This window comes from Rattus norvegicus, chromosome 1 (assembly GCF_036323735.1).
Source record: "Rattus norvegicus strain BN/NHsdMcwi chromosome 1, GRCr8, whole genome shotgun sequence".
Lineage (NCBI taxonomy): Eukaryota > Metazoa > Chordata > Mammalia > Rodentia > Muridae > Rattus > Rattus norvegicus.
In genome coordinates, this window is record NC_086019.1 from 49,377,371 (window position 1) to 49,390,966 (window position 13,596).

Below are 13,596 nucleotides of genomic sequence, written 5' to 3' on the forward strand. Positions count from 1 at the left end.
TTCTCTAAAAGGCCAAAGGCCATAGAGGAGGGGGGCCAATCCCTGTATATTGAATATATGCTCAGTGGGCCAAGTGGGAGGGGTCCTGGGAATGTGCATCCACTTGTATATTTGGGTGTGTACATGCTAGATCTCGGCCTACAGAGCGAGGCTTGCACTGAGGAAGCTGGTTATCACTGGCCTCCCAGTGTACCATGTTTTTTGGTATCTGCTTCTCCAGCTCCCCAGCCTGTCACCATTCATCCTTGCCCGTCCCTTTGTGTACGCCTCACCTTAACTTCTGAGCTCCGCATCTCCTGCCAAGCCCTTCAGCTCTCGGGCTCGTACAGACTGCCCTGATACCCACTGCTCTGGATTCCTGAACCAGGGATGTACCACAGCCTTCCGGTGTCAGGCCTACCAACCATGTTGACTACCCCTGAGCTCGCCGTCACACCTTCGAGCATCCTACACTCTGTCACTCAGCCTCATGGCCACAGAACAAGGGCAACAGTATAATGGGAAGGCCATAAGACTAAGTCGGAAAAAATAGTCACAAGGAACTTGGAACAGTGTGTTAGTAGTACCTGGGACGGTAAACCCTGGCTGCTATGTGCAGAGGCTGCTTGGGCCGGCTGCCTTAATGTGCTCACAATGGAGGCGGTTTCTTTCTCAGAGAGGAGGGCAGAGCATAGTATTTGGAAACTCTGTCACCAGTATACACACACGGGTTGAGGGCCATGGCCACAGACAACCTTGCCTCCTAAGTTCTTGCTCCTTCCAGGATTAGCTTAGTTTACAGTGGGGAGGCTTGGTCTATTTAGAAATGCCTCCTGGTTCCCTCCAAATGTACCACACCAAATGGTGGCCCTTTAGTTCCCCTGACTACAGGAGGCTGCCTGGAACCCTCAACTTCCTGGGTGGGGCTCCCCTCTGGTTTCACAGACTGATTATTAAGTCACTGGGCTTCTCAGGGAGGAGTCCACAGGGCTAAGAGAAACAGGAATTTTTTATTACCCACCTATCTCTTATCGCACAGGAGAAAACAACCTTGGCCCATGGCCTCAAAGGCACAGGGCCCAAAAATGTCCCACTGTGACTCACAGGTACGTGCAAAGAAATGCACCAACTCCCCTTTAGGAAAAAACCATCACAACAATCCCAGAGTTAGAACTACAGGTTAACATGAGGCTCCCCCAACCCCTGCCTACAAGAAACAGACTCAGAAACTACTAGAAAACACTCCAGAGTTAGCAGCGGCAGCTGGATGGGTGAGGAGAAGGAATTTCTCCTGTGCCTTTGACAGAAGTCAGTTGTGACTCCAAGTTAGAGTTGTGAGTTCAAGTCCTTGGGGAACATTTTAATGCCATAAAGAGAGACCAGGGGAGGCTTTTTTCAGAGGATGGACAGCCTAGGCCCTAAAAGCAAACATCAGGTGGAAGAGTAAGGGAAACTGAACAGAGACACCCCAAATCCTGCCAGGCACAGTCCCAGACAGCTCCCATGAGGCCAAAGTCCAATCCCAGAACCATTTGGGGTCTGTCAGAGGGGCTCCTGAGAGGCTGCCCTGAGCAGCCAGCTCAGCAGGGTGCAGGCTCCTTCCAACAGTTCAAAGCCACTGAACAGCTGCCTGAGGGTGCTCTGCCTTTCCCTGGGGGCTACAGGAATGGCAGGACCTGTTCTGAAGGGAGAGGTGGCTGCCTGGACACGCTGAAAGGAATGAGCTCAGAGAGCCCACCTAGAAGTCAGAACGAGGTCCCAGATTGTCATGAGTGGGCAGGGAGATACTGCTTCCTGCCTTGCCTTCTGGAGAAGTTCTAAACATTCCCAGGGTTCCCTTCGAAAGGCTGCAACAAGAAAGAAACCCTACACCTCCTTACCTTCGGGGTTTCTGCTGTCTTTTATATTATAGTCTAACCTTTAAAATAGAGTTTTCTTGTGCCCAAAGTAAAATACTGGGATTAGGCATGGCCACTCCACAGCCCTGGGGAGGAATGGAGGGTCACTGCCTCCTTGTCATCTCTCAGCTCCTGGACTAATGCTTCCTCTGCATTTGGGCCTACACTGAGAGGCCTGGCTACCTCCTTCCCTCCCCTCAAACCGCTTCACTTTTCCCCTGAGGGCTGTTGCTAGATTCACAGTGAGAATCCTCCTCTTTGCCTGGTCTCATTGCTTTTCCCACCGCAGTGACCGTCCATTGCCACAGATCAATCCTGGGACCCTGGGCTCCTGGGGTGCATGCATGGTGAAGGGGTGATGTCTTCCTCTGCTGCTCTTTAACTTGTTTTTGGAGGCACGGTGTCTCCTCAAACCTGGAGCTCAGAAGTTGAGCTAGGCTTCCCACAGGGCCGCCTAGAGTGAACATGTGTGCAAGGATTCAATCAGATCGACCACGATTGCCTCTGCATTCTCTGACTTTCCAAAGAAAAGTTAAAACGTATGCCAGCACACACGTACACATTCTTCAACAGTCTAGCCCTAAAGGCCACCTCTACTGTCGGCTGAATTTTAAGAAAAAGAAAGAAAAAAGTTCTGAAAATGTGTGGGCACTGCACTGAGCAGAAAGCAATCTACCCAGACTTTAGAGTCGTCTTTCTAGCTGTGCAACCTCGCTGCCCACAGAGCATGGGTTCATTGTGACCCTCAGCTGGGGGTGCTGCATATTAATGGGAGCCGTTACCATGGAGCCTGGGTCTGCGTTAAACAGTTTAATTTTAAAGAACTATGTGAGTGCCCGTGGAGGGGAAAAGGAGTCACAAGTTTACTAACAGCAGGAAACATTTCAATAAAGAAAATACTTTCACAAGCCAAGTGGAGACCTGCTGACTTTACAGTTTCCAGCCTAGCCCAAGCGCCGGGAAGTAACTGAGTGTTCTGAGCCAGTTTTCTTAGAGGTTTAGCAGACATGGTGGTATGGGGCATAGACCATACTTGCCTCTCTGAGCTTAGCACTGTAACTAGGGAACAGCAACACAAAGGCACCAGGACCCAAAGTCTTTCCCAACCTATAACTGTGGTAAAAGCCAGAGGAAGCTCTTTAAAAACATCACACTTAAAAAACAAAACCTAGAAAACAGAGTTCTTGCTATTTCTACCCTACTACAGTTGTGTCTGGCCCAACACCAAGTGAAAGCTTAAATGCTAACAGAATAAAACCCAAATAAAGTTTCACAATACACCGGCCCTTTCAGCTCTTACTTTACACTCTGCTGCCCACATGATCATCTGATAGGCCAGAGCAACCCCAGGAGAAAGGTGGGCTGCCCATCGTAGACAGGAAGCAAGAGGCAGAGTGGAACCCCTGGGGACCCATCATGCTCTGAGACACTTGGAACAGTTAACTGGTAAACCCAAGGCAGTACAGAAAGCCAAATTTTGGTCCTTTGGACTTGAAGGTCTCATTGTCTGTTCTCCAACCAGCTACTGCTGAGACACTGGCATGAGCTCCACCCACAAGCTGGTATCAGGGGGTAGGCGGTCTACCCACTCGAACATTGGGCAAGCCGGGTGTGCCGCGGCAGAAGTGTGTCATTTTGGGAAGCACTTATTATCACTTGGTCAAGGTCAATGAGAACTGCCCTTTCTCTGTGTGAACACTAAGATTACATCATTTAGCTTTGGACAGACACCATATGGTCTCCATAGCAACCTCCCACGGCAGTGGTCAGTCACGTGGCCCAAAGATCTCCAGGCTTCCATTAGAGGGAAGCTTGAAGAACACTGTGTTCTGGCGACACTAGGAAGCCTCAGTATTCTCCTGAACGGGAGATTGGAAGCAGTGACCCGGTCTACACTCGAACTCACAGGAGCCTTCTTGTCGATGGGCTTGATGACAAACTTCTTGTCGTTGAAAGAGATGTTCCTGATTTCACTCCAAGGGAAGCCGATCTTCGGGGTCAACCTGGGGTTAGAAGAGAAAAGCAGCAGTTAGCTGGATACACCCTCACATGTTATGACTGAGAGACCTTAGCAAACCTCTTCAGGCAAAACACAAAGGAAGTCAGGATGCATCATTAAGAAGACCACCATGCTTAAACTGCCTTTACCATCCCAGATTCAACCAAATGGTGCAGCCAGATTTTCATCCTCAGTGTTGGGCAGCTATGGGGCATCACCCTGAGTCACCTGTGGTAAACACTCTTAATCCGGTACACTCTTTTGTCCTATTTGACCTCCCCCACATGCCTACCCTACCCAACTCCTCATACTGCCAGAGCCCCCACTTCTGTTCTGCTGGTCTGATTAATTCCTTATCAGTCAGCCAGCCAGCACTCTCCTCAGATATGTCAACAGGTTTCCTTGTCCTGGGTCCCCCAGGCCCCTTCCCTCCCCCCGTGACACAACAAGACGACACCAAAGCCCTATATGGCCTTACTACTACTCAATGTCATTACACCACTGGCCTGAATTCTGGCTTTTTCATTAAGAGATGTCAAGACTACTGTACTTTGCTTGACCACATCTCCAGCCTACTCTCCCACACTTTACCAGAAGGAAGAGCAATCCAGAAAGAAGTAAGGACAGATTCTCAAACAGACTCTCAAACTACAAGCACTGCCATCAAAAGCTGTCCTGGGCTGAGGAGATGGCTCGGCGGGCTCAGCGCCTCTCTGCAGGCGTCTGTTTTCCAAAGGCTAGGTCCAGCGTGGATGGTCCTTACGGCTTTGAGCTCAAACTGTAGCCACTCATCGCGTCATTGTAGTGTCAGAACACAAGGGCTAGAAAGTTGTGACTCACTTCTGAGTTAGGGAACTTCCTTAATTCTTAGCCAGTTGGAAAAGGAAAGCCTACAAGGATTCTCTCTTCCTGTCCTTGTCTAAAAAGAGATCACACGTGTGCCATAAGCGGGGTCCACCCAGAAGACTGGGTCCACAGGGTTTATATGTCACTGCCCTTCACATGTCACTGACTTAGAAGGTGGGGGGAGGAGCTGGACATGTGGACATGGTGATGTGTGCCTAGAATCCCAGCACTTGGAAGGCTGAGTTAGGAGAGTGGTGAGTTCTAGGGTAGCCTGGGTCACTTGTAAACCCTTGAATAAGAGGGGGAAAGGAGCAGGAGGAGGAAGAGGAGGAGGAAGAAGAGGAAGGAGGAAAAGGAAGAGGAGAAAGGAGGAAAAGGAAGAGGAGAAGGAAGGAGGAAAAGGAAGAGGAGGAAGCTGGCAATAGCGACATGGGACTCTCCACCAAGAGGAACCAGAGGTGTGTGGAGATGGCTGGTTGCTGCATGCACAGAATAGGACGGAGGCATCTTGAGATGCAAGGGAGTAAGGCTAGTCTCTGCACAGTGGAGGTAAATGTGAACTACACAGATACCAATGCCAAAGTCCCCCACAAGCTGAACCTCAAACAACATCAGCAGCAAAATAAGCGCCATCGCTCACAAATACCCCTGACTTCACGCTAATCCTGAGGAGTGAGTAACGAGAAAATACTGTCTCCTTCTGGTTATCGCATCTGTGACTGCCCCTGGATTGCTTTCTTTTTTTTTTTTTTTTTCTTTTTTTTTTCTTTTTTTTTCGGAGCTGGGGACCGAACTCAGGGCCTTGCGATTGCTAGGCAAGCACTCTACCACTGAGCTAAATCCCCAACTCCCCTGGATTGCTTTCTTAACGTGATAATAATTCTACAAAAAGTTCCATCCATGGACATTAACGCCAGTAGCTGGAAGTGTTTAAGAATCGGTGTCAGTACAGTTTTGTAGACTCTAACAATGAGAAGGGCAGACATGGCGCTGGCTGGCACTGACCCACTGGGGGCTGGACTATCCCATGGACAACACATGCTTTGGGGGGAGACCCTGAGGCACTTACCCGAAGTGCAAAGCTCAAATATGACTGTGTGTGAAACTCAAGCTGAAGCCTTTCTAAAAGTCAATGGAAAGCCCAAAATAGCAACGGTGAGACCACTACGGTGTTTCGTTTCTTGGGATGAGTACAGGTGCCACAGTTCATGGTGAGGCACATCTTATCTGAGGCGCCACCAGCCCCAGGCTGGAAAGCACTACACCTCAGAAGCCATCCTCAGTGACCCAGCGGATGGAGTGTGGTCTCCAACCAGCCCACAAAGCTCCCCCAGGACCTACTCTCTTAGAGATGTGAACCTGAACCAGGACTGCTACCCACACTTCATGACGAGCAACACGGGGAGGCGGGGGGGGGGGAAGGGATGCTGGCAAGAGACTAAGAACCCAGGGCCAGCCTCATGTCCTAAGTCCATTTATTCTTCTGTCAGTTTTGGTATGAGGGTGTCAGGACTCATAATCCAGCCTACTGGACGTCTGTGCAGGACGCCCATAGGGGGTGAGTTGGGGGGGATGGGGACTATGTAAGCCTACCTCCCCCTCCTCCTTCCAAGCCCAGGGTTAAAGAAAGGGGACAGACAAATGCTTTCAGTACCCCTGTTCCCATTGAACTGTGACATATACCATGAAAAGGGGTTCCCCAGGAGACATTTCCCAGCCAGAGCCCATTTAATTTCAAAAAGGCTATGATAAGATATATCTGTTTATTTGTGTATCAGATTACTCCTATTAACAATGTATCAAGAATATCCAATCCCCGCCATTAGTTCTATTGGTGAAGGATGCAATTCAACACCGGGGCCCCTAGAGCTCTGGTCCCTCCGAGCCCAGAACCATCTCCCACAGCTACTGCAGGCGGGAAAGAACTGTGCTTTTAGCTGACTCAACGCCCACTTAAATGCCTTTCCTCTGAAGAGAGGGCATGCCTCCTCTAGAGGGTATGGTGATGGGAGCTGAGCTGCCCACTGCTACCAGGAGAGGAGGAGGAAGAACTGGGAGGACGGCAGCTGGCTGCTGAATGGGAGCCTAGGAGGCGAGGGGAGGGACCAGTAGGGCACAGTTCAAATTTTACTTGGGGGAAAAAAAAGCAACATTTCTGCAGGCTGAGGTGGTTACAGGCTGACATCAGCAAGTCCCTGCCTACGGGTGTTTCTTACAGCTGGAAAAACCTGTTTGGACAGACCTCACCAGGGCTTGTTGCAAAATCTGGCTGTTCAAAAATGGAGTTAAAGGACAGAGGCAGCTTCCCGCATGCATTTCGACAAGGGCCAGGGCCCGGTGCTCTCTGACTCAGTGCACAGCTTTTGGCACGGTTACGGCTCACAGGCCCCAGGCTCCCCTCCAGGTTTGGAGGAAGGACTGTGGCCTGGTTCTGAGAGCTCCTTCTGACTCTGTTTCTCTACCAACACTGCACCATGCTAGCAAGCAGCAAGTCTCCCTTCTGGTTCTCCAAGGGTTCAGGGTTCCTGGGACATTCGGAACGGGTTGTTTATATTTTAGACAGGGTCTCATCATGTAGCCCTTGCTGGCCTTGAATCCACAGAGCTGCCACTAACTGGATTCTTTATGTACGTGTCCTATACTATCAGCAGGTCCAGTGTCCTACATAGCTCCAGAGAGAGACCACAGGGACAGGGTCAGATCTGGGGGGCTGACAGGAGACAAAGCAGAGCTCCACATCCCGACACACTTCATGGGACTCAGCTGTATCCCGGGGCTCTAGGCCTCTATGTTTCACAGATAAAACCTACGAATACTGGGGACATCAAGACCCCGGGGGTATTCTTGTCTCACGGCTCCACAGCCAGAGCTAATTGGCTGTGCTCAGGCAACCACCAGGACCACCTCCCTCACCTTTGGTGAAGCAGGATGGTTTTCCCTGGCGGGAAGAAGCCATCTGTGGGGCAAATGCCTGCAGCTCTGACAAGAGGCTCTCAGTGCCAGGCAGCTCTCTTTCTACGACTCCGCTCACAGACCTTGCTTGACAAAGTAATGGCTGGGAAGCAATTAGACACCTTCTGCAGGCTCAGGGGATTTAACTAATTGTTCATACACGCAGGCTGCTGCTTACAGAATCCTAGAGTGTCTGGTGGCATTACCGGCATTCCTGGTTAGATTAGCACATGCTTTAGCCAGGAATCCACCCTGGGCGCTCCATAGGGCTCAGGGTCCTATAGTCGCTGCACTCCAGGCCTTCCCTTGCTACAGGCTCCTTGTGGTGCAGAACAGATGTCCAAGGTGCTAACTTCAAGGTCACCATGACGATGATGCTAGCACAGTCCAACACACACGACTGGCACTTTCGACTGTTTTCCAGACCTGCTACCCCAAAGCTAAAATCAACTTAACTCACTTGTCATCTTTCTCATAAATGTTAAGTCCAAGGGCATCCACTCCAAGCCAAAGATCTGTTCCTTTCTTGTTTTTGATCTCGAAATAGTTGATCCCATACATTTCCAGGTCCTGGGCAATCTTCAGGTATTCGAGCATAGCACTGTCCCTAATGGGAAAGAAAACTAGGTGTTATAGCTAGCAGCATTCACACCCAAACACACAGGCCTCTGCTTACTCTTGAAGTGAAGGCCAGTCATGCAGAGTAGAGTGAGCCATGGCATACAGGCAGGCAGGGCCTGGAGCTACCAAAGACAGCGGAGATGAGCTAGGCCTGCAAGCAGCTCCATGAGAGGGGCCTATCCTGTCTGGAGCCCTGTAATTTACCTGCCCCATGAGTTCAGTTAGAACCCACTGATTTGCCCTGGTTTCTAAGGAGACGAGTTTTTTGTTTCTCTTTATTCTCTTGCTAGGGATAACCCTGACTCCTGCATTCAAAGAACAATCAGGGATCCCAAGAAAGGACTCTCAAAGACTCCTGGTCCACTCAAGGCCTCTGTAAGGAAGCAGTGGGGCTGTGTACAAGGCTGAGGCAGGGCCTGGGGTCTTCATTTGAGTTTCCTAAAGCCGCATGCTTCTGTCCCTCAAGCTTCACTGGCTCCCTCACCCGCAGCCTGTGCTTACATTATAGATAGCATATATTACATTAAGGCAGTAACCTTAATAATCAAGTCAGCTAAAGCTCCCCAACGAGAGACAGAAACCGGATTCACTGGCAACCAGCGCTCCCCTCAGCCAAACGAGTGTCAGCCACTGGGCCTTCCACTGAAGGGTGGTTAGCACTAGAGAGCATTTGATTCTTCAACTGAGTTGTTTCTTTCCCCAGACAAGAACACCAGGCCTTGTTTAAAACACAAAACTCGGGGCTGGGGATTTAGCTCAGTGGTAGAGCGCTTACCTAGGAAGCGCAAGGCCCTGGGTTCGGTCCCCAGCTCCGAAAAAAAGAACCAAAAAAAAAACAAAAAACAAAAAAACAAAACAAAACAAAACTCAAACTTTCTTCCCCAAGGGAAGCCCACTTGTCTGTCTTGGACTTTACCAAGCACGGAGACCACGCGCTGACCTATCTGGAAGAGCTACCTGCAGTCCCAGGGAAGGGATGCTGAAAAGGCAGGCACTCACTTGAGCATCCCTCGGTGTTCTGCGTGCCACACCTGGATCCGGTCCTCCCACTGGTCCCTGCTGAGCTTGTGCTGGTCCATGACTCTGGGTTTTGGGAAGGAGAGATGCAGGACGGTCACCTTCAAGGGCTGTGGGATGTGAGCCTCCAGGCCACTTCCCTTGAGCATTCAACCCCTTACTTTTCTTTTGATTGGGACAATCGTGGCTTTTAGTTTCTGATTTTCTTTCTTGAGCATAAACCTGAAGATTTAGCCTTTCAAATGACATATTCCCACTGGGAGTTTTTAAAAATTATTTTAAATAACCTTTTCTTCCAAAGGGGGTCCCTTTTTGCCACCATTAGTAAGGACAGATTTTCCAGAGGTCAGGTTACTGTATACTGCTTAGGCAGAGCTCAGCAGGCAGGTCAGAAAGGGGCCTGCCCCTCAGACCCATGAGGAAGGGACACCGTACCCTGGCTGGGTCTCAGTTAATCATCAGGGGGGCCTGCTGGCCCAGAACATTCCAAAGCAAGCGCTTAGGAAAGTACCCGGGACCCAGCCTAAGGGAGCACTTCGCCTTGACAAAGTTGCCCGCTCCCTCTCACACCTCCTGCTCTCTCCTCCGATTCAGGGGCTTGTGCTCACCCAGGCCAGCCTCGGCTCACCTCTGAGGGATAAGTCTCTCGGAGCTGAGGTACCCAGACTTGTGCATTTCCTTGTTATAATCTCCGAACTTGGCCTGAACGGCATAGGACCCCAGGAGCACGGCTGTCTCTGGGGGGCAGTAGATCTCATCGCTGAGGATCCCTTCCTTGACTTGCAGGAAGAAGAGCTTCTGTGTGATGTCCTGGATGAGCTCATCAGCCACATCCTCGGGGTAGAACTTGGCCCGGAATTTGAACTGGACAGGGTTCTCCTTTCGAACCTCCTGTGCAGAGACCTGTGAGACGGAAGGCAGTTCTCAGCGCCGACTTCAGGCCATTCCCGTGCACCAGTGACTCAAATTTATCATACAATTATCACTGTTATCATGTGAGAGTGTCCCAGGCTTGCTTCAAACTAGTTGCATATGGAGGATGGTCTTGAACTTCTCATACTCCACATCCTGAGCCCCGGGATTAGGGCACTCCCCACCATGCCTGGTTTACACGGGGCTTTGTGCAAGCACTCTACCAACCCAGCCACGTTCCCTAGCCCTGAAATTCATCGCTGTAGGGTGTGAAGTGGTTAGTCAGTCCAAAGCACTCACACGCTGCTGGAAACCGGCTCACCCCATCCTCATTTCTTGAGGCCATGATAGCATTCCGAGAGAACTCATTTAGGGATGATCACTGTCCTTCCTGCTGTGGCCTGCCCGTGAACTGACCCTCACCCTCCTTACAGTGACACAGAGAAAAGCAGAGCCTGCCAGGGGTCTGAAGAAAACACACTCAGCTGACGACTTCATTATTTCGAGTGGGGTTACCCAATCTTTGGAGCTAGAAGATAATTTAGGGTGGACTCCAACAAAGCAGCAGCAGGTTCTGACAATATGGTGTGTGATTCATGATTTCTAGATTAACCTCGTGGGAAAAAAAAGTCCTTTAAGGCCAACTAAAAGTGAGACAGTTAACCATTACCCGCCCCAACAGGGGAGCCAGGAGGAGCAGTTACGATTAGCCTAGATCTAAATCTAATCCACATTCTCTCTTCCTGGAAGCGTGCAGCCTCTCTGTCTACAAAAATCTTTACACAGATAGCAAGGAACAAAAAGACAAGGACTTTGTTGGAGCATCCTGGTTTCAACGTCCACGGAGCTGACCAGCTCCCAATTGCTAGCCTGTAAATAGTTAACCCTACTTACCTTTTTATCAAGTTTCAGCCAGGTAGGAAATCCTTTATTGTCTACATACTGGAGGCCGAAGTACCACACTTCCCGGAGGCCAATGGTCTTTACCACCTGTGTGAGAGAGAGGCCGCCATGAGAAAACACAGGCACCAGAACCAGCAGGCGGTCCCTCATGTTCAGCAGTCCCCTGAGACTTCTTGGTACAAGGAATAGGCAGAGTCTCAACTTTAACCTATGACTCACAGATGTCAGGTCAAAGCACAAATGACACACGTTAGCCTGAATCTGGCCAGATGCAGCAGGTTTATCTGTCCGTTATATAAATTCTCGCTCACACCCCCTTACTTCGGGCTGCGGGGCAGACTGTGACGAGCACGCAGACCCGACGGTCCACCTCCAGGAATGTCTGTCTAGGCGTACTGCCCAGCATCAGGGTGCCCAGGTGAAGCTGGTTCCAGGGTTGTAAGAGTCTGGTAGGCAGAGGGTACTACTTGGCTGTTCTCGTGTCAAGAGCCTTCAGAAAGGTGAAATTCTCATAGATATGCTAAGATGGCAATCGCGACTGTGGCAATCGACAGGAGGGAGAACTTCCTATGTTCTGTTGTTAAGGATCTGCAGGAGCTGTCCTCGTGAGGAAAGTCTTTAGGACAGAGAAGCAGTGACTGATCATCTGCACTGAGTCCCAGAGGCAGGGGACTGGCTCTGTGGGTTCCCGGCACCCATGTCAGGAGGCTCACAACAGCCGACAACTCCACCTCCAGGGGATCTGACACCCTCTCTGGCTTCTGCGGGCATCTGCACTCGTACAGGCACGTGATTAAAAAAATAAAAAGAACTAAGCCCTAAATTTCAGATGTTTATCATTTTAAATGCCATGACGAGCAACAACATTAAACCTTTAGAAAAGATTTCCATGCTTTCTCACAGAGTTCCTGTACTGCTTAAGGTAAACACAGTAGACTGAACACACGAAAGCACACAGGAAGCCAGGGGTGAAGGTACACACCAAATCCCAGCTTTCAGGAGTGTGGGGGCAGAGTGAGAGTTAGAGGAAAAAACCATAGGTACAAGGCAACTGCTTAAATCTGAAATCTCTAACAAAATCCTGGTCACACCCATTGATTGCCTTTAAGGAGGGTGGGGGGAGCAGGGGCAGCAAATGCTTGCTTCCACTCCAGAGTCTCTGCTTATTAACTGTCCTGTGCCCTATTCACCCTCTCCCTCTACTCACCCCACAAAACAGTGGGGATAGACCACATGCAAGATTTTACCACAGGGTGGTGTGAAGGAGATTCAGCTTCTTACTCTGCTCCTGGGGCCTTGTGAAGCCCATGCCTTTGTGCCGAGTGCAGAAGGGACTCCATGTCCACTCCTGCCGAATTCCTATTTGAAAGCCAGCACCTTATCAAGGTGACATAAGGTTGCACGGGGTCGTCCTCCACACAGAGCAAGCAGGTGCGGGCTCTTTCCACCCATCCATCCACCCAACTGCAGCCTCAGCCTAGTCCTGACCAGCTAGTAAGAACATCTGTCCATTTGACCTCCCCCTCCACTGCTCTTGCCTTCCAAGGACCACCCAGAGTCCTCTCCTGCATCTGTGTGGGTGAACATGCCAGTCTGTAAGCATCCCACACAGCCACCAAGGTGAAAAGTTGCCCCCCCCCGTGGCCCTGACTTGCCACCCTCCTTACTCTTCCCAATGAATGGTCTTCAGCGTTTGTAAAGCTTGGGCTTCTCCACAACCTTCCCTCAGCACATTCTGAAACCACACCACAGGTCATAGGTCCTCCCTATAGGGGAATCCCACACCCCCATAAAGCCATCTGTTCTCATTGCCATCAAGGGCCTATGATTCATCTCGCAGCCTCACCCAAAGGAGTGTCTCAGCAGTCTGGGGTTGGCCCTTCCCTCTGCCTCAGGAAGGGTTTGGGTGACTGGCCTTAGAAGGGAAGGACAGGGATACCAGGTTCAGTCAACCCCAAGCGGGAGCTGAAGTGCTGTCCCATCCCTCCTGTCCCCCCAGAATCCAACCCCAGTTCTTGCTCCATATGGCTCTCCAGCAGGAGTCCAGTGACCGGCTGCAGCCTGGTCTGAGAGGAAAGAGGCTGCTACAGAGGCAGGAGCAAGCTTCCTGGACTTTGGTCTGTGACTATGGTCTCACCTTTCCACTCATATACACTTTCCCTCACCTCTCCACTCATATACGCTTTCCCGCTCTGCTTTGGAAGCAGTCCTGCCTGTGGTCCCACCACTCGGGCAGACAAGGACAGAGGTGCTCAGGAGCCAACACTGGGGGGCCAGGGCGCTGCTCAGGCTTAGGACCCGGACGTGGTGCCACAGGGACTCAGGGGCTGTCTCCAGCCTCCCTTGGGAACTTTTCAGAGGTGACCTTTAGATTTCATCCTTAATCCAGCCTCACCCCCGAGCAGGGAATATCTTAAATCTCACTAGAAGAGAACAACCTTCAAACAATGGTGACTGGCAGCCCTGACC

At 50.7% G+C, this 13,596-nt stretch overlaps 1 protein-coding gene across 1 annotated transcript in view; it reads right to left on the reverse strand.

Moving 5' to 3' along the window:
* Positions 1-13,596, reverse strand: part of Ezr (ezrin) — a 43,541-nt gene that overhangs the window by 4,338 nt on the left and 25,607 nt on the right. The window contains exons 3-7 of the mRNA NM_019357.1: positions 11,119-11,214; positions 9,941-10,215; positions 9,295-9,378; positions 8,135-8,281; positions 3,784-3,880 (exon numbers count right to left, since the gene is read on the reverse strand). Coding sequence (NP_062230.1) covers positions 3,784-3,880; positions 8,135-8,281; positions 9,295-9,378; positions 9,941-10,215; positions 11,119-11,214 — 699 coding nt within the window. The remainder of the gene's footprint in view (positions 1-3,783; positions 3,881-8,134; positions 8,282-9,294; positions 9,379-9,940; positions 10,216-11,118; positions 11,215-13,596) is intronic.